The following is a 20,330-nucleotide window of genomic DNA, read 5'->3' as shown; positions in this document are numbered from 1 at the left end:
GGTCAGAGCAAATCACAAAGGCAGCCCAGATGCAGGACGGGCAAACAGCCTCCACCTCTTGATAGGCTGTGGCATGTTCTTCAGTCTACCAGCCCTCTTTCTGCTGGAACACACAGAAGGTATATGTACAGAAGGTAGAAAGGAAAGATGGAGCACGAGTGCTTTCCCTTTCTCTCTTGACACTCTGTTCCATCATTTTCTCAAGACCAGTATCTCTGGGTATATGGATACACAAAAATTTATTTTATAAAGGGTTTCAATGATTTGGGAAGATAATTAGTATAGAGAAAGGAACAAAGTATAATTGCAGCAAATTTGAATATTGCCTTAAATCTCAAAAATGAAGGATCTTAAAGACTTGTGAAGAGATTTCCTGTGGTCACTTTTCAGACTTTCATTCTGGATCCTTTATTTCAGGTTCAAGAGTTTCCTCTTCCCTCATATCAAGTATCTCATGGTTCCAAGGTCGATACCCCAAAATTTCCACCTTCACTTCACTTCCTTTTAGGAAACCTTACTTCTTTTTGAAGGAAGAGATCTCCCCCCCTAGATTCTTTGCCCTTTCCTCGTATAAAATGACTTAAGCTTTAATCCTATGGTCTTAGCACCCCAAACCCTCACTACAGTTGGTCATCAGCCAAATTTCATAGACAGGCAGTCACATGATGGATGCTGGTTCCCTGGGGAAGTTGAGTGTGGAGTAGCCTTTTGGAGTTTCCTTTTTTACATCCCCTTGTGAAGGCTGAGGCTGGCAGTTCCTGTTGACAGGGGTCTATTGAAATAAGATCAGATCCCAAGAACAAACATCAGTTGTGTGTGTGTGTGTGTGTGTGTGCGTGCGCACGCATGCGTGAGTGTGTTTGTGGGGAGACTGGGGATGGTTTGAGTAGAGTGGTCTTTTCTCAATTAAAAATGGAGTTCTCTATAACACAGGAAACTAATTCAGTATTCTGTAATAAACCATAATGTAAAAGAATATGAAAAAGAATATATATATACATATATATTCAGTTAAATATGTATATAAAACTGAATCACTTTGCTGTACACCAGAAACTAGCAAAACACTATAAATCAACTATACTTCAATTAAAAAAAAAACACCATTAAGTATACTGAAAAAATAATCTACCACTGGTAAACCAACAACAACAACAAAAAACAAATCAAAACTACAACAACAAAAAAATGGAATCAGTGGAACCTCCATTACTAAATGAGAAGTATTTGGTTTCTCTCCTGCTCAGTCTTGGTCCCTGCCAGAATCGTAATAGCTATGCCCCAGACTCTTAATTCAGTGGTCCCTACCCCCATCCACACATGCACACAAACACACCTCTGAAGGGATGTGTGACCCCTCTTACTATATATTGGAAGAAATCCACCTTCTTTTCTCCTGAGGACACACAGAAAATTCATTATTTTTTAACACCTTTATTGGAGTATAATTGCTTTACAATGTTGTGTTAGTTTCTGCTGTATAACAAAGTGAATCAGCTATATATATACATATATCCCCATATCTCCTCCCTCTTGCATCTCCCTCCCACCCTACCTAACCCACCCCTTTAGGTGGTCACAAAGCACCGAGCTGATCTCCCTGTGCTATGCGGCTGCTTCCCACTATCTATTTTACATTTGGTAGTGTATATATGTCAATTTTACTCTCTCACTTCGTCACAGATTACCCTTCCCCCTCCGCATGTCCTCCAGTCCATTTTCTACGTCTGCATCTTTATTCCTGTCCTGTGCCTAGGTTCATCAGAACCTTTTAATTTTTTTTTAGAGTCCATATATATGTGTTAGCATACGGTATTTGTTTTTCTCTTTCTGACTTACTTCACTCTGTATGACAGACTCTAGGTCCATCTACCTCACTACAAATAACTCGTTTCTTTTTATGGCTGGGTAACCTTCCATTGTACATACGTGCCATATCTTCTTTATCCACTCATCTGTCAATGGACACTTAGGTTGCTTCCATGTCCTGGCTATTGTAAATAGTGTTGCAATGAACACTGTGACACATGCTTCTTTTTAAGTTATGGTTTTCTCAGGGCATATACCCAGTAGTGGGATTGCTGGGTCATATGGTAGTTCTATTTTCAGTTTTTTAAGGAACGTCCATACTGTTCTCCACAGTGGCTGTATCAATTTACATTCCCACCAACAGCGTAAGAGGGTTCCCTTTTCTCCACACCCTCTCCAGCATTTATTGCTTGTAGATTTTTTGATGATGGCCATTCTGAATGGTGTGAGGTGATACCTGTTTGTAGTTTTGATTTGCATTTCTCTAATGATTAGTGATGTTGAGCATCCTTTCATCTGTTTGTTGGCAGTCTGTATATCTTCTGTGGAGAAATGTCTATTTAGGTCTTCTGCCCACTTTTGGATTGGGTTGTTTGTTTTTGTTATATTGAGCTGCATGAGCTGCTTGTATATTTTGGACATTAATCCTTTGTCAGTTGCTTCATTTGCAAATATTTTCTCCCATTCTGAGGGCTGTCTTTCCATCTTGTTTATGGTCTCCTTTGCTGTGCAAAAGATTTTAAGTTTCATTAGGCCCCATCTGTTTATTTTTGTTTTTATTTCCATTTCTCTAGGAGGTGGGTCAAAAAGGATCTTGCTGTGATTTATGTCAAAGAGTGTTCTTCCTATGTTTCCTCTGAGAGGTTTATAGTGTCTGGCCTTACTTTTAGGTCTTTAATCCATTTTGAGTTTATTTTTATGTATGGTGTTAGAAAGTGTTCTAATTTCATTCTTTTACATGTAGCTGTCCAGCTTTCCCAGCACCACTTATTGAAGAGGCTGTCTTTTCTCCATTGTATATTCTTGCCTCCTTTATCAAAGGTAAGGTGACTTGTGAAGAGAGTGTGGGTTTATCTCTGGGCTTTCTATCCTGTTCCATTGATCTATATTTCTGTTTTTGTGCCAGTACCATACTGACTTGGTTACTGTAGCTTTGTAGTATAGTCTGAAGTCAGGGAGCCAGATTCCTCCAGCTCTGTTTTTCTTTCTCCAGATTGCTTTGGCTATTCGGGGTCTTTTGTGTTTCCATACAAATTGTGAAATGTTTTGTTCTAGTTCTGTGAAAAATGTCATTGGCAGTGTGATAGGGATTTCATTGAATCTGTAGATTGCTTTGGGTAGTATACTCATTTTCTCAATGTTGATTCTTTCAATCCAAGAACATGGTACATCTCTCCATCTCTTTGTATCGTCTTTAATTTCTTTCATCAGTGTCTTATAGTTTTCTGTATATAGGTCTTTTGCCTCCTTAGTTAGGTTTATTCCTAGGTATTTTATTCTTTATGTTGCAATGGTAAATGGGAGTGTTTCCTTAATTTCTCTAAGAGATTTTTCATCATTACTGCATAGGAATGCAAGAGATTTCTGTGCATTAATTTTGTATCCTGCTACTTTACAAAATTCATTGATGAGCGCTAGTAGTTTTCTGGTAGCCTCTTTAGGATTCTCTATGTATAGTATCATGTCATCTGCACACAGTGACAGTTTTACTTCTTCATTCCAATTTGGATTCCTTTTATTTCTTTTTCTTCTCAGATTTCCATGTCTAAAACTTCCAAAACTATGTTGAATAATAGTTGTGAGAGTGGGTAACCTTGTCTTGTTCCTGATCGTAGAGAAAATGATTTCAGTTTTTCACCATTGGGAACAATGTTGGCTGTGTGTTTGTCATATATGAGCTTTATTATGTTGATGTAGGTTCTCTCTATGCCTACTTTCTGGAGAGTTTTTATCATAAATTGGTCTAGAATTTTATCAAAAGCTTTTTCTGCATCTATTGAGATTATCATATGGTGTTTATCCTTCAATTTGTTAATATGATGTACCACATTGATTGATTTGCATATATTGAAGAGTCCTTGCAGTCCTGGGGTAAACCCCATTTGATCATGGTGTATGATCCTTTTAATGTCTTGTTGGATTCTGTTTGCTAGTAGTTTGTTGAGGATTTTTGCATCTATGTTCATCAGTGATATTGGCCTGTAGTTTTCTTTTATTGTGACATCTTTGTCTGGTTTTGGTATCAGGGTGATGGTGATCTCGTAGAATGAGTTTGGGAGCGTTCCTCCCTCTGCTATATTTTGGAAGAGTTTGAGAAGGATAGGTGCTAGCTCTTCTCTAAATGTTGGATAGAATTTGCCTGTGAAGCCATGTAGTCCTGGGCTTTTGTTTTTTGGAAGATTTTTAATCATAGTTTCAATTTCAGTGCTTGTATTTGGTCTATTTTTTTTATATTTTCTATTTCTTCCTGGTTCAGTCTTGGAAGGTTGTGCTTTTCTAAGAATTTGTCCATTTCTTCCAGGTTGTCCATTTTATTGGCATATAGTTGCTTGTAGTAATTTCTCATGATCCTTTCTATTTCTGCAGTGTCAGTTGTTACTTTTCCTTCTTCATTTCTAATTCCATTGATTTGATTCTTCTCCCTTTCTTTCTTGATGAGTCTGGCTAGTGGTTTATCAATTTTGTTTATCTTCTCAACGAATCAGATTTTAGTTTTATTAATCTTTGCTACTATTTCCTTCATTTCTTTTTCTTTTATTTCTGATCTGATCTTTATGATTTCTTTCCTTCTGCTAACTTTGGGGTTCTTTTTGTTGTTGTTGTTGTTTTTCTTCTTTCTCTAATTGCTTTAGGTGTAAGGTTTGGCTGTTTATTTGAGATGTTTCTTGTTTCTTGAGGTAGGATTGTATTGCTATAAACTTCCCTCTTAGAACTGCTTTTGCTGCATCCCATAGGTTTTGGGTCATTGGGTTTTCATTGTCGTTTGTTTCTAGGTATTTTTTGATTTCCTCATTGATATCTTCAGTGATCTCTTGGTTACTTAGTATTCTTTAGCCTCCATGTGTTTGTAGTTTTACAGTATTTTTCCTGTAATTGATATCTAGTCTCATAGCGTTATGGTCAGAAAAGATATTTGATACAATTTCAAGTTTCTTAAATTTACCAAGGCTTGATTTGTGATCCAAGATATGATCTATCCTGGAGAATGTTCCATGAGTTTTTGTTTTTTTTTTTTTTCAGTACACGGGCCTCTCACTGTTGTGGCCTCTCCCATTGCGGAGCACAGGCTCCGGACGCTCAGGCCCAGCGGCCATGGCTCACAGGCCTAGCCGCTCCACGGCATGTGGGATCCTCCCAGACCGGGGCACAAACCCGTGTCCTCTGCATCGGCAGGCGGACCCCCAACCACTGCGCCACCAGGAAAGCCCTTCCATGAGCTCTTGAGAAGAAAGTGTATTCTGTTGTTTTTGGATGGAATGTCCTTTAAAAATCAATTAAGTCCATCTTGTTTAATGTGTCACTTAAAGCTTGTGTTTCCTTATTTATTTTCATTTTGGATGATCTGTCCATTGGTGAAAGTGGGGTGTTAAATTCCCCTACTTTGACTGTGTTACTGTCGATTTCCCCATTTATGGCTGTTAGCATTTGCCTTATGTATTAAGGTGCTCCTATGTTGGGTGCATAAATATTTACAATTGTTATATCTTCTTCTTGGATTGATCCCTTGAACATTATTTAGTGTCCTTCTTTGTCTCCTGTAATAGTCTTTATTTTAAAGTCTATTTTGTCTGATGTAAGAATTGCTACTCCAGCTTTCTTTTCATTTCCATTTGCATGGAATATATTTTTCCATCCCCTCACTTTCAGTCTGTATGTGTCCCTAGGTTTGAAGTTGGTCTCTTGTAGACAGCATATATTTGGGTCTTGCTTTTGTATCCATTCAGCCAGTCTGTGTCTTTTGGTTGGAGCATTTAATCCATTTACATTTAAGGTAGTTATCAATATGTATGTTCCTATTACCATTTTCTTAATTGTTTTGGGTTTGTTATTTTAGGTGTTTTCCTTCTCTTGTGTTTCCTGCCTGGAGAAGTTCCTTTAGCATTTGTTGTAAAGCTGGTTTGATGTTGCTGAATTCTCTTAGCTCTTGCTTGTCTGTAAAGTTTTAATTTCTCTGTTGAATCTCAATGAGATCCTTGCTGGGTAGAGTAATCTTCGTTGTAGGTTTTTCCCTTTCATCACTTTAAATATGTCCTGCCACTCCCTTCTGGCTTGCAGAGATTCTGTTGAAAGATCAGCTGTTAACCTTATGGGGATTCCCTTTGTATGTTATTTGTTGCTTTATCCTTGCTACTTTTACTATTTTTTCTTTGTATTTATTTTTTGATAGTTTGATTAATATGTGTTTCTCCTTGGATTTACCCTGTATGGGACTGTCTGTACTTCCTGGACTTGATTGACTATTTCCTTTCCCATATTAGGGAAGTTTTCAACTATAATCTCTACAAATATTTTCTCAGTCCCTTTCTTTTTCTCTTCTTCTTCTGGAATCCCAATAATTCAAATGTTGGTGCATTTAATGTTGTCCCCTAGGTCTCTGAGACTGTACTCAATTCTTTTCATTCTTTTTTCTTTATTCTGCTCTGAGGTAGTTATTTCCACTATTTCACCTTCCAGGTCACTTATCCGTTCTTCTGCCTCAGTTATTCTGCTATTGATTCCTTCTACAGAATTTTTACTTTCATTTATTGTGTTGTTCATCATTTTTTTATTTTTTTGCTCTTTAGTTCTTCTAGATCCTTGTTCAACATTTCTTGCATTTTCTCCATTCTATTTCCAAGATATTGGATCATCTTTACTATCATTACTCTGAATTCTTTTTCAGGTAGACTGCCTATTTCCTTTTCATTTGTTTGGTCTGGTAGATTTTTACCTTACTCCTTCATCTACAGCATATTTCTCTGTCTTTTCATTTTGTTTAACTTACTGTGACTGGGGTCTCCTTTACACAGGTTGTGGGTTCGTAGTTCCCATTGTTTTTGGTGTCTGCCCCTAGTGGGTGAGGTTGGTTCAGTGGGTTGTGTAGGTTTCCTGGTGGAGGGGACTGGTGCCTGTGTTCTGGTGGGTGGGGCTGGATCTTGTCTTTCTGGTGGCAGGACTGTGTCCGGTGGTGTGTTTGGGGTGTCTGTGAACTTTGAATGATTTTAGGCAGCCTCTCTGCTAATGGGTGGTGTTGTGTTACTGTCTTGCTAGTTGTTTCGCATGTGGTGTCCAGCACTGGATCTTGCTGGCCACTAGGTGGAGCTGGGCCTTAGCGTTAAGACAGAGATCTCTGGGAGAGCTCTAGCCAATTGATATTACGTGGGGCTGGGAGGTCTCTGGTGGTCCAATGTCCTGAACTCGGCTCTCCCACCTCAGAAACTCAGGCCTGACACCAGACTGGAGCACCAAGACCCTGTCAGCCACATGGCTGTGTGTATGACTGTTGTCACCTCTTCTTCACATCCCAGAGCTCTTTACTCAAAAGAGGTGACTGGGTTCAGCTTAGATACAGCAACACTTGGCATGCGGCCCAGAGGGCAGAAGTGGTTTCAGACAGTTCATTTTTATGAGAGGTTTTCATGTATTTAAAGATAATTACCATGTCCTTCACAAGTCTATTCTCTTAGCTAAATACTGAGGCTGGCTTAATAAATTGTTATCTGACAAATGTCACTTTATTGATCCAAAAAATATAAGAAAATATATTTATGAGAAAAACTCACACCTGTTATTTCTATTGTAGATATTTGTCATGCATTTAGCAGAAATCCAAAATGTTAGACACAGGATATGGATAGTGGATGAGATACTGAACATAAAGTGTTGAATCACTAATTCTGTTTCTATTTCTCTTCTTCTGTGTCCAGCACCTACTCAGAAAAGACAGGAATGAAAGAAGACTGTGGAAAAGATCCTATATTTAATCTAATAATTATTTTCACTAACAAGTCCTACAAATACATTTAATAAGTATTTAATAATATTTAGTAATATTTATTAATCACTTACTATATATCAGTCACTGCACATCTGACATCTAGAAAACCCTTGGTAAATGCCTGTTGGGTGAAGTAAAGGGATCACTTAATTGATATCACTCTGCAAAGTAAAAATTATCCCCATTTTCTAGATGAGGAAATTGGAATTTGGGGAGGTTAAGTGAGTGTGCCAAATTCTTACAATTAAGAAGGATAGAGCCCAGGTTCTTCTTCTCATTCGACTCAGTGCATGCCTGTCCTGGGCACTGGGGATATGGGGTAGAAACATTACATGAGCTTCCTCCTTTGTTCTCACCTTCTGCATGTGAGGAGGAGAAGCCAGGGCTCAATTCAAGGAGGAAGGGAGCACTGAGCTGGTCCTGGAAAAACAGTGGCAAAGGAGGCACAGGAAGGGACACTGACAGGGAGGGACTTAAGAACCAAGATAAGGAGAGAGCAATGTGCTGTGTGCTCAGCAGGTACTGAGAGGACCACTCTGGCCAGATGAGGGAGGACTCATTTTGGGGGGCTGTGGAAGTTGGTTTGGAATTCCGTGTTAGTTTGACTATAGTTTTTGATGGAGTTGGACCATGGAGAGCCTTGAATAACAAATTAAGAAGGCTTTTTACTATGGATTGGCCAAGGCCAAGAGCACTGATGGGCCATATTTCCAGAGATGTAGAGAAGCCTGTTCAGGGAAAATTCTTTCTTCCTGTTGATGTTAGACAAGTTCTGGCCTGGCCTTTCCTCACCACTGCAATGGTAAACTGGAGACTTAGATTTGGGATTGAGAATATAAAAAGAGACTAGCTCCTTTGACCTGCTTACTTGCCACTAGAACTGGGAAAAAATCAGTTCTCCACATGGTGCTTAGCATATACTTTCCTTGGGAGTCCCTAGAAATGTTTAGCAACAGAATTCAAAGATGCTGGATTCTGTAGCCCAGACATTTAATTCTTAATCTTTCTTTCATCCTAAGTCCAACAAGAGGGAGCCAGTGAATATTTTTAGCAGAATTGTCACTTGAAGATAAGCGGTATGAGAGAGTGTTAACCTTGGCCTCATGGCTCAGCATGGCTCAGAGAGACCCAGGAGGGAGGGAGACCAAGTGGGAGACATTTCACTAGTTCTCGCAAGTAGTGGGCAGGTTGTCCAGAAAATCTGAAAAATTCATTCATCCCTTTCCTCATTCAGTTACTTGTTTATTCACTCAACAAATATGTAGAGAAAGCCCACCCATGTGCTAGGCGTTGAGTGGGTTAAAGCTCTGAAAACCAGGGGTGAACAAAACAGACATAATTCCTGTACTCAAATAACTTACAGTGTCTTTTCTAAACTAATCATCCTAATGTTGTTATCCAGTATTTCAGTATTTTAGGGTGATGGGATATTACAGAATTCAAGACATCCAGCAAAGGATGAAGATACTTGACTACATAGTGATCTCCTTGAACCTAGAGACAAGTTCTGCACCTAGTAGGAGTTTGACAAATTTCTACTAAAACATAAGAATCTAGAATTCACGTTTATAGGTGTGTGCATATGAACCTGAGACTTTTTACTGGGATTGGTATTGAAAGGAATCAAAAAAGAAAGTAGGGAGATATTTTTCTTCCTTCTTCTGGAGCAAAAACAATGTGGGATAGAGCAACCATAGGCCAAGTCCTCTCAGGAATACTGAGGAATACAAAGCACCGTGATAGTTCTTTCACCAAAAAACAAACAAACAAACAAAAAGTCACCCTTTAGGTTTAACCTGATTGCAAAGTCAAGCAAGCATGAGACTGGTTTCTTTTTATTATTATTTTTATTTTATATTGGAGTATAGTTGATTAGCAATGTTGTGTTAGTTTCAGGTGTACAGCAAAATGATTCAGTTATACATATACATGTATCTATTCTTCTTCAAATTTTTTTCCCATTTAGGTTGTTACATAATATTGAGCAGAGTTGAGACTGGTATCTTTTTGTACTAGGCGTGGTGATGTAACTGACTCAGACAAGGAGAAATGATGTTAAAGAAGTTCACCACCAGGAGGATGGTAGTACAAGGTGCACTTGCAGTAATCAGCTTATTTCTTCAGTTTATGCCTCCATCCTCATCATGTAATTGTACCAGTCCCTTCTCAAAATCTCGTGATATTATTTGTGAGATAATTTAACATGTTGCTATGTAAACTTTCTGAGCCTCAGTTTCCCCATTTCTAAAACTATGATATTTTTGAAGGGCACTGTAAGATTGAAATGATACCTCATAAGCAATTTGCCAAACATAGTACCTGGCACCTGACTGGAACCTAATACTTGCCTCATACCATCACGTCTAGGAAACGTAGAATACTTTTTTTAAAAGTCTGGGGTTTTTTTTCCTCCTCACAATTTGTGAGAGAAGTTTAGCAAAAAACATAGGAAATTATTATTAACATTTTCCTCAGTCAGGTTTGAAGTTCCTGAAATTACTCATCCCAGGATTGGTGGGAAGCTCAAAGGAGGTGGCGCATAGGAAGAAAGCCCCTTGCCAACTATTAAGTACCCTCCACACCTGAGGGACCAGCTTAGGCCTGAGGGGCCTGGTGCCTCCCTTTGCACAGGAATGCCGGTGTCCCGAAGGCCAGCGTCACTGGGTGGAGGAGGCCCTCGTTATCCGGCCGGGATGCCTGCTAATGAGGACCGCAAGCAGCCATGAAGAGGATTTCCACTGTACGGCCTTCTTCTGACTCCAATTTGTGCAGCCTACGCTGCTCTGCTTCGGGGAGCCCAGGCTCCAGAGGCCCTTAATAGCCAAAGTCACCCAGTGAAACTCTGCCCACCTCCAGCCAGCGTGGCTGACTGCCCCAGAGAACGTAAATGACGATAATCCCTTCCCAAGCGAGGAGAGACACTTCTCATTAACAACTTGGGGCGGACGACCCAGGGCTGAGCAGAAAAGCAGGATGCAGACGGGGCGGCCTTGCGGCTGCTGCCACTCTCACCACTTCCTGGCCCTGTCACGGGTAGGCCTCGCGGAAGCTGTCTCCAGGGGCGCTTTCAGGAGGAGCAGAGGTAAATCCTTACAGAGCTTTCTGATACCAACTCCATCACGTGTGTTTTCTCGACTATAGACCTGAGGCTACATTACAAACCTCCACTTAAATGTAGGCTCGGAGGAGAAGCCATCTCTGAATGCATTCATTTCCTCTTTTCCTTTCTCAAAAGAAAACCAAAAACCAAAACGCCATTTGTATTTATTCATTATTCCAACTATCATTACTCTTCTAGGGTAGAGATTGGTTCTCAAAGCTTAGTGTACATCAAAATCACCTGAAAACACTATAAACAGCAGGGCCCCTACCTCCATTGCACCCTGCAAACCTATAGACATCAGGGGATCTGAGTTTTAACCAGTTTCCCAGGTGATTCTGATGTAGATGGCTCTTAGACCACACTCTGAAATACACTATTCTGAACACAGAAACTATTTCATGGGGTGTTAAAACTGTAAGAGACTTCAAGGATAGCTAGAACAACCTCTTGCTCTACAAATGAGACAGCATCATGTCACAGATAAAAGCACAGACTCTACCAAACTGCCAGGTTAAATTCCTGGCTTGGCCTCTTACACGCAGTTATGATTTGGAGCAAGTTACTTTAACTCTCTGAGCTTCAATTTTCTCATATATAAAATGGAGATAATATAAAATGGGGATAATTACATACCTCACAAGAGATTCTGGAGGATTAAAAAATTAATATAGGCAAAATATTGAGAAAGTGCCTGGCCCGTAGTAAACATTCAATGGATGTTATTTATATCATTCACAATTCAGAGAAACAGAACCACTTCAAGCGGTATAGAATGAGGAATATATTACGAAGATTAGGCCACACGCAATTGTGGGAGCTGATTATGTTGGTTATTTAAAGCTGCAGTTTCTGAATTTGGTGCTGGGTCTGAAGTCAGCAGGGCTAGAAATGTAGAAGGAAAGATAGACATAAAGTAGAGATACCAAGAACAGACTAGAACCTGTAAGAATTAGCTGGAACATCATCTGTCTCTCATCTCCTTCAATCCCTATGATGCTGTTGACCTACATGATGAGCTGGCACCCGGCATCACAGAGTAACACCTGGGTTTGGCCCAGGACTCAGGGAAGCTGAAGGCAGGGATCCGGCAGAAGCTGGAGGGGATGAAGGCCTGACTGTATCCCATACCAATCAAGTAAGCGGGCAGACCAGTGACAATGTGCATGAGTTCCAACAGTGCCTGCCTTATTGACCTTCAGAATGGGAAAAATAAAGTCCTCCTTTATGTCCCCCTTCCAAAACTCACATGACCCTAACTTGGAACACTAACTTGTGGTCAACTCCAACTTGGAATCATATAGAGAAGGGAATTCCAACTGTAACTCGGAATTCTAACCCTAACTTGGAACCATATAGAGATGAGAATTCTATGATTTGTAGTTTCAACTTAGAGAAACTGATACAACACAAATCACATTATCAATTTATCTTACTACTCATCAGAAAACTGAAGACAGAGAAAGAAAGTAACTTAAGGTCACACAGCAAATCTGTAGGAGAAGATTGACAAGGGCCTGGGCCTATTCTTTTCTACTTCTGTCCTTCAAGCCTCCTGGTTACTGCAAAGATCTTAAAAGCATGTCCATCTGAATGTCCTTTGGACCTATAGACAGAAGGCTCAAGGGGGTAATGGATCCAATTCAATAATATATTTACTGAGGGCCTGCTAGGTGCCTGGTACTCTGTCCCTAGGCAGGGAGGAGTCCTTACCCTCAAACTGCTCACAGAGAAGACAACAGCATCAGTAAAGACAATAGATGGCTGAAGAGACACATGCTTCAAGAGAGAAACAATGGTAGTGTTTTGGGATGGAGCTTGATGAAAAATGGGATATCAAGATAACATCAGAGATTTTTGCTTAATATCCAAAGTTCAAAGTCTAGCTCCTACTTCTCCACTCTCTTATCCCTCAATACTCTGCCCTGGTGAAGCAGGACATATGGTTTGTTGGAACTGAGGGGCTTCCAGGATGCAGTGCTAAAACTGGAAAGTCTCCAGCAAACTGGGATGAGTTGGTCACCTTAAGGCCCAACAAAAGAGTGACTTACCCAAGGGAAACAACAGGTAAGTAGCAAAACTAGCTTTGGAATCAAGTATAGTACAATCTTCTCTTGGCTATTATGACCCTGTAACTCTAAGCTCAACAAGCCCAAGAACCTCTCATAAGCAATTAGCAAGCCAATAAAAGGAATCAAGACTTTCCAGCTACCCTCAACTTTCCTCAGAACTTCCTGAACTTCTATTCCCACTTGGATTCTGAAATCTTTTTAACTCTTGTCTGTTTTCCCCCAGTGTATTAAGCCCATTGGACTTGGTTTTGTGTTAGGTCCCTGTGGATTTTACTTTGGCTTTTTCACTGACTTTGGCTTTGCTGTTGCCTTTCTGATTCTTCCCAAATAAGAAGACCTAGAGGAGGACACCCATACTCAAAGCACCCAGGACTGCCAAGACAGAAGGACCTTGAACAGAAAAGAAGGTAGTGGAGGCCATGTTTGGTTTCCGGTGCTGAGACTACCACTTAAAAAATTCTCCAGCTCTTTGGTTGAAAAGTTTGAAATAATCAGGAGTGCTTATCAAGACCTTTAGCTTTCACCATACAAACCTCATATCAGATGAATCACCTTCCGGATCTACCAACCATGGTCTTTATTTGGCTTGCACAACTAAAATTAGCAGCCCATTCACAATCCATAATGGCTGGGGAATTATCTCATACACATGGGACAAAGGAGAGGGATCTGAAGAGGGGCCTCTTCCCTAAGCCTCATCCATGAGATTCTTCTCATTAAAGAGGCACTCTCAAGCATCCAATTTGCTGCAATTATAGCAATCAAAAAAGCATTCAGCCTCCTTCCGCACCTGACAAGCCAGCTCATGCATTCTCTCCAACAGTGGTGGGATGGAAGCTAATGCAGCTCCCATCCCCCTGGTTCCAGCTATAGCCATCAATCCCACCCAACTTCCACCCTCACCGCTGGAGTTGGTTCACAGTCCAATGGACTCTGTCATGTTGACACTACTATGGTAGACCTGTGGCTGCCCCGACCCACCCGGGGTTCATGGTTCTCCAGAGAAAGAGGCCAATTAGCCCTTGATGTTGGCTTATATATCTCTATACTCAAAGGCTGGAAGTGAACTTATTATAGGCAACCTCCTCCATTTTGTAAGTTTCTAAGGGCTGATAAAGAAGTTCCTGTTGTGATAACAGGTGCAGGTGTAGCGCCTTGGAGAAGCTCGGGCTCGTCTGATTGCTGCATTGTGCCAGCCTCCATGGCACTTGAATGGGAGCTTTGTGAGAATACAGTCTCCCCAGATTGCAGGGACCGGCTGCTGCTGGTGGCGGAGTGGAGGTCTGTTGATTAAAGGCCCATTTAACAAAGCGCAAATAACTCTCAACTTCCTCTTCTCACCTGCTTCTCTGTTTTAGTCTAATGGCTCTTGGGGGAGCTGAAAATGTTATTTAATTATTCCTAACCCCCACAATGCTGCTACAATGACTCCTTCTAGAGCATGCCGTCCCCAGCAAGGCATCTGTAAACATACTTATGAACAGCTCCAGGCTTGCTAATAGATGTAAGAAGTCTGCAGCCACTCCAAACAGTCAGGCTGGTATTGAGTCATGTACATGGACCACCTCTGTGCTACTCCCTTGAAACACTCTGGCTGCCCCATGTACGTTTCCACCTATCTACCTTCAAGGCTAGGTGACCACAGCCCTTGGGTTATTGCTCACCATGTGTCTCTCAATCTCCACTGAGAGTCTTTGGAAAATAATATGCAAGTGTTTATTGTTGTTAAGTGTGGTCACTGAGCTCAGTGGGACATTCTCTCACCTTTTCTCAGTGTCTGTAAAGTGGGGATAATGGGAATAACCAGAGGTTTGTTATGAGTCTCAAATTAGATAATATCTGCAGAATACGTAATGCTCAATTGAGTCGGTGCTCAATTAAAGGTTGCTATTATTTCATTATTGTTTCTGTCATATCAACTGTTAGTTTTTTTAGTAACTTTCTCCAGAATGTCTCCCAATCTGATAAGTTCTCCTAGAGCAGGGCACTTCTAGATTTTCCTATTTTCCATACAATTTACCAGGCAGCTAGAATGTGGCACGAGCACTTGTGTGGGAGTCAGAAGCCTCAGGCTGGAGCCCTGGCCCTGCCCATCCCTCTCCCTGGTTGTCTACCATTAGGTGTCCTTTTATCTCCTCTGTGCCCTCACTCTTCCTTCCCTCCTTAAATACCTTAAAAAAACACCCACCTCCTTGGCCTCACCTATTAAAATCCCACCCCTTCTTCCAGCTCAAACCAAGTGCCCCACCTTCCAGAATTCCTCCTCTGGTTGCACCAGTCTACACTGGCCTCTTTGCCCAGACTTCTCGTCCCTTTGTCTTAGCACCACAAAGCTTAGTAATTGCTTTTTTAAAGCCTCACTTTAATATAGAAAAAATACAATCTCTACCTTTTTGCAAAACCTTTTCCCCTACTCTTTTCTACATTTATACAGCTCTTTAGGGCAAAGATTGACAATAAGTGGCCCAGTGGCCAAATCTGGTTTGCTTTCTCATTTTGTCTGGCCTAGAGATAAGAATGGATTTTGTATTTTAAATGGTTGAAAAAAATCAAAAGACGAATAATATTTCATGACATATGAAAATTATATGAAGTTTAAACTTCAGCATCCATAAATAAAGTTTTATCATGACACAACCACACCCATTGTTATTCATTGTTTACAATTGCCTGCACACTACAATGGCAGAATTGATTAGCTGCAACAGTCACTGTATGATCCATAAAGTTTGAATTATTTACTATCTGGCCCTTCATAGAGAAAGTTTACTGACCCTTGCTTTAAAGTATAAAACCCCCTTCACATTTGCACATTCATTTGGTTCCCGTTATAGGCCTATTGTAACATCTCCATTTTCAGGAGCTCAGAAAAGTGAAGCCACTTGTCCAAGACATCACAGCTTCCAGATGGCAGAGCTGGTAGTCTCCAGCCCACTCTCCTGACCACACATAAACCTGCATTACTCTTTAAGCCAGCCAACATGGAGGAAACTCTTTTGCCTTAATATCCATTCTCTATCACATGCCTCACTTAGTGTCTCCAAGGAGCTCCATCCAGAAATCTGGGCATGAGGAAATGTAACCTTGCATCAGTGGCTCCCCAGTCTCTCTGAAATGGGGTGTAATTGTTAGCAAATGAAAGTTATCAATAACTGGTAAATGGCCTCTGCTCTTGGGTGGTGCTGGAGCTAACTGAGTCCACAAGGGCTGCATCCTGCCAGCCATAACTCCTTCCTTGGCTGACTCTGATATAGTTTAATTAGGGAGAGGTCATGTGTTGCTGGTGACCACGGATTACCAGCAAAATGTTCATATGAGCAGCAGCTAGTCTTTGGGAAGCACAGATGGAGATTCTGGCCCCCGTCCAAGCCATTCTCAGGGCCTGCCCCACCCCCCTTCCTAATCTCCTGCTGTCTTCCCCCTTCTCCCGAGCTCCTGTGGTGGGTGCTCACTGGCTGTTCTTAGTTTCTCCCTCATTGGCCCTTGGTTTTAGACACACTCTTTCCCTAGGGATCTATCTCATCTTTTCCAGTGACTTAGGGTAAGTTACTTACCCTCACTGAGCTCAGCGTCTTCATATACTGAATTGGGATGATAACTCTACTCCCAGCATAGTTGATATAATCACATGTGATAATTTATGCAAAGTGCACTTAGCAGAGTGCCTGGCATATCAGCTGGACTCAATAAGTGATACTACAGTGGTACTACTGTGTCTTTGTTTTGAGCCTCAATAAAGGTAGGTACTAAACCTCATCCCAGGAGTCTATTTCTTCTCCCAGGAGATTTATGACTTGGGCAAAACTTTCCCTCTATCCTTGCCCTCCAGTTCCCAAGTTCCCTGACATTTCCTCATAGCTCACTTGTCACGAAAGCCAGGAACGTCTGTTGATATGACTTCTGCCCTGGAGAGGGGGTGTTGGTTCTGGACCCGAGCTGAGGCCCCTCGAGGGTAATGCCAGGTGCCCTCCATGGTCCCTCCATGGGGCCACAAACCAGGGTTCCCGGGTTCTCACTAGAAAGTACCTTCCTAAGGCTGCATGGAGTGCCTGCAAATGGAGCTGAAACCACCTACTACTACTTCTCTGGAGACTCCCATTTGGGTAATACGTAGTATATTAGAGTGCTCCAGAGAAACAGAACTAATAGGATATGTATATATAGAAAAACAGATTTATTATAAGGAATTGGCTCACACAATCATGAAGGCTGGTGAGTCTGAAAAATAGTGTGGACTAACAGGTTTAAGACCTAGGAGACCTGATGGTGCAAGTCCAGTCCAAAGGCTGGCAGCCTGGAGACCCAGACAGGCTGATGGTGCAGATGAATTCTGAAGGCAGTCTGCTAGAGAATTCCCTCTTGCTCCAGGAGACTAGTTTTTTGGTTCTATTCATGCCTTTCAGCTGACTGGGTGAGACCCACTCACATTATGGAGGGTAATCTGCTTATTCAAAGTTTGCTGATTAAATGTTAATCTCATCAAAAAAACCCTTCCAAATTGACATAAAATTAACCATCACAGATAGCATGTATAAATACTCTATCTTTCTCTGACAATTCCAATTTTGTCTGACATTCTAAACTAGTGTATTTTAGGAGGTAAAGCAGTTGGAGAGCCACATGATGTTTCTCTTTCCAGAGTGGTTGAATAATAGTAATATACCCTCTTGAGGGGAGTGGGGTAAAATAGTCTCAACTGTATAAAGCATTTTTCAGTCCACACTCTCACTGGTTTCTCACAGAGGACAAGTCAGCTAGTCCAAAGCACCCATTTTTCAGATAAGGAAACTAAGACCTGGAGGGGAGAAGAGGCTCGGCCAAGGTAATCCCACATGATAAAGTTGTTGGGAAACTAGGACAGCTGAGCCCAGAGCCCAGCCCAAGGTTTCCCCACTTCTTACTTAAAGTTTGTATTAATTGGCAAGTAATGAAACTAAAATTCAAGCAGCTTCTTTGAGTAGGTTTGGGATTCTTTTTTTTTACACCTTTACTGGAGTATAATTGCTTTACAATGTTGTGTTAGTTTCTGCTGTATAACAAAGTGAATCAGCTATACGTATACATATATCCCCATATCCCCTCCCTCTTGCGTCTCCCTCCCACCCTCCCTATCCCACCCCGCTAGGTGGTCACAAAGCACAGAGCTGATCTCCCTGTGCTACGTGGCTGCTTCCCACTAGCTATCTATTTTACATTTGGTAGTGCATATATGTCCATGCCACTCTCTCACTTCATCCCAGCTTACCCTTCCCCCCTCCCCGTGTCCTCAAGTCCATTCTCTACATCTGCGTCTTTATTCCTGTCCTTCCCCTAGGTTCTTCAGAACCAATTTTTTTTTAGATTCCATATATACATATGTGTTAGCATACAGTATTTGTTTTTCTCTTTCTGACTTACTTCACTCTGTATCCAGGGTCTGGTAAGGGAAAAACTGTGAAAGACCTTGATATTTTAGTGGTTGTCCTGATTAGCTCCTCCACCTGGGTTATCTCTGCCTCTCCTTGTCTTTGACTGAGCTATTTTACAACTCAGTACAGATAGAAATTAAGTTGTAGAAAATTGATAGTAATGCAAATAATTCCTGTCCAGAGAAATGCGAATTGTGTCTAATGGAATGCAATTATTATTACCCTTTAGATAGTGACCACTTTTGGACCATTTTGTAAGGGTGCAAAATTCATTTCAGCATTCCCTATTTGGCTAAAAACATGTGACACTGTGAGTTTGCTCTTGAATTCACTCTAACATCTGGTTGCCTCATTAATTAATGAGTTAAAAAAATCTTTGGCATGTATTCATTTTATATGTGTATGAGAATCATGATTATATCCTCTTTCAAATGTATCCTTTAATAGGTCTTAGTGTAAACAATATTCAGACCCTATTGTCCCACACTACACTATGTTCCCACACCTCCCTCAAAGAATAAATTGAAGCTCCTGAGCTTCTGAACATCATGGAGAGTAATATCTCATTTTGTAAAGTTCTTTAATGTTGCTTTCATTTTCATCTCATTTGATTCCAACAATCAGCCTGTGAGAGCAGGTATCATTCCCTTTTTGCAAATGAGCAAAATGAAGGCCAGAGGAAGAAACATGTTTTATAAAACCAAGATCGTCGAGCTATAGGAGGCAGAGCCGTGACCTCAGCGTAAGTCTCCTGTCTCTAAGGCCTATGCTCATCCTCGTCTTTAAGTCACGTCTTCTTTCTCCACGAGAAATGCTGTAGACCCAGCCTGGCAGCTGGATCCCAGTGCAGGAGAGCTGCTGTTTCAGAAAAGAAGGGCCAAGAATTTGGATGTAATGGAAGTTCTGAGAAGTAAGTTTCATCACCAAGGATGTTATTCAGCTTCCTTTTCATTTTTCCCCTTGAGAACAAAAGCTGGTTTTACATTTTAATAGATTTAATTACTGCATGGAGGTCTGAACAGATAGGAAAGGAACAGGCAGTGAGGATGCAGTGAGCATCATTTGAATTAGAGTTTTCATCTTTGTGATCAGTGTGGTTATTAGTGTTTACACTTGAAATTTGTGTTAACAGGGTGTTACTGTGAATTTGAAGCATTAAAGCAGGCCCGATTTCCTAGTATTTGTTTACTTATTAATCAGTCATTCATAATTGCTACGGTGCTGACATATAAAATGCCCCCTGCATCCAACTTCCCGGCTCGACTTAATAAAGAGTAATATTGGGTCTCATTTAGTCAATGTGTAATGCTAATAGGTTGTTCTTATCTATTTTGGTGACTTCCCCAACTGTGGACATTCTCTCCTTTGTCCTCAGACCACCACGGAGAGGCAGATAAAGCCTCAGAGTTTATGGAAACAGCCTGAATTGGGGCTTAGTTTGCCATGTCTCTGGGAAAGCCATGCCTCCTCTCTGGGCCTCAATTTCCCAGCTGTGAAATAAGGGGTTTAGATGGGATGATCCCCATTTCCTTTCAGTTCTATGGCTCAGAGAGCAAATCAAATCAAAATGGAGAGATAACTGGAGAGTCATAGAAATGTAAAGTTGTGACTAAGAGATCATCTACCCCGATACATTAATTCTTCAATAGAGGACAAAGAGACCCAAAGCAGGTTAGTGATGTCCAAGGTCAGATAGCAGGTTAGAGTCAGAGCCTGAACCCAAATGCAGACTTTGTAATTCCTGAACTGGTCCCATTTGCTTCTTTTCCTTTAGTTGTACCATAGTTTTAAAATAGAGTACATAATATAACAAATTATCAGACTCCCATAAAACTTCCACCTAATTAGTATAAATGTTAATCTTTGGCCATATTATTCTATTTTCCTTTCTATCAATATAACGTTAAAATCCAGCTCAATTCCAAATCCTCAAATGACCATCCTCATAAATAACTACCATCCTG

The 20,330-nt window shown here is 40.9% G+C and overlaps 1 protein-coding gene across 1 annotated transcript in view; it reads left to right on the top strand.

The window, feature by feature from the left end:
- Nucleotides 1-20,330, top strand: part of RTP4 (receptor transporter protein 4) — a gene marked incomplete at both ends in the record, with an annotated part of 91,629 nt that overhangs the window by 36,832 nt on the left and 34,467 nt on the right. The window contains 3 exons of the mRNA XM_079705215.1: nucleotides 10,418-10,526; nucleotides 10,559-10,669; nucleotides 19,154-19,276. Coding sequence (XP_079561341.1) covers nucleotides 10,418-10,526; nucleotides 10,559-10,669; nucleotides 19,154-19,276 — 343 coding nt within the window. The remainder of the gene's footprint in view (nucleotides 1-10,417; nucleotides 10,527-10,558; nucleotides 10,670-19,153; nucleotides 19,277-20,330) is intronic.

This window comes from Hyperoodon ampullatus (assembly GCF_949752795.1).
Source record: "Hyperoodon ampullatus genome assembly, chromosome: 5".
In the NCBI taxonomy this organism is placed as follows: Eukaryota; Metazoa; Chordata; class Mammalia; order Artiodactyla; family Ziphiidae; genus Hyperoodon; species Hyperoodon ampullatus.
This window is presented reverse-complemented; position numbering and strand designations above follow the sequence as displayed.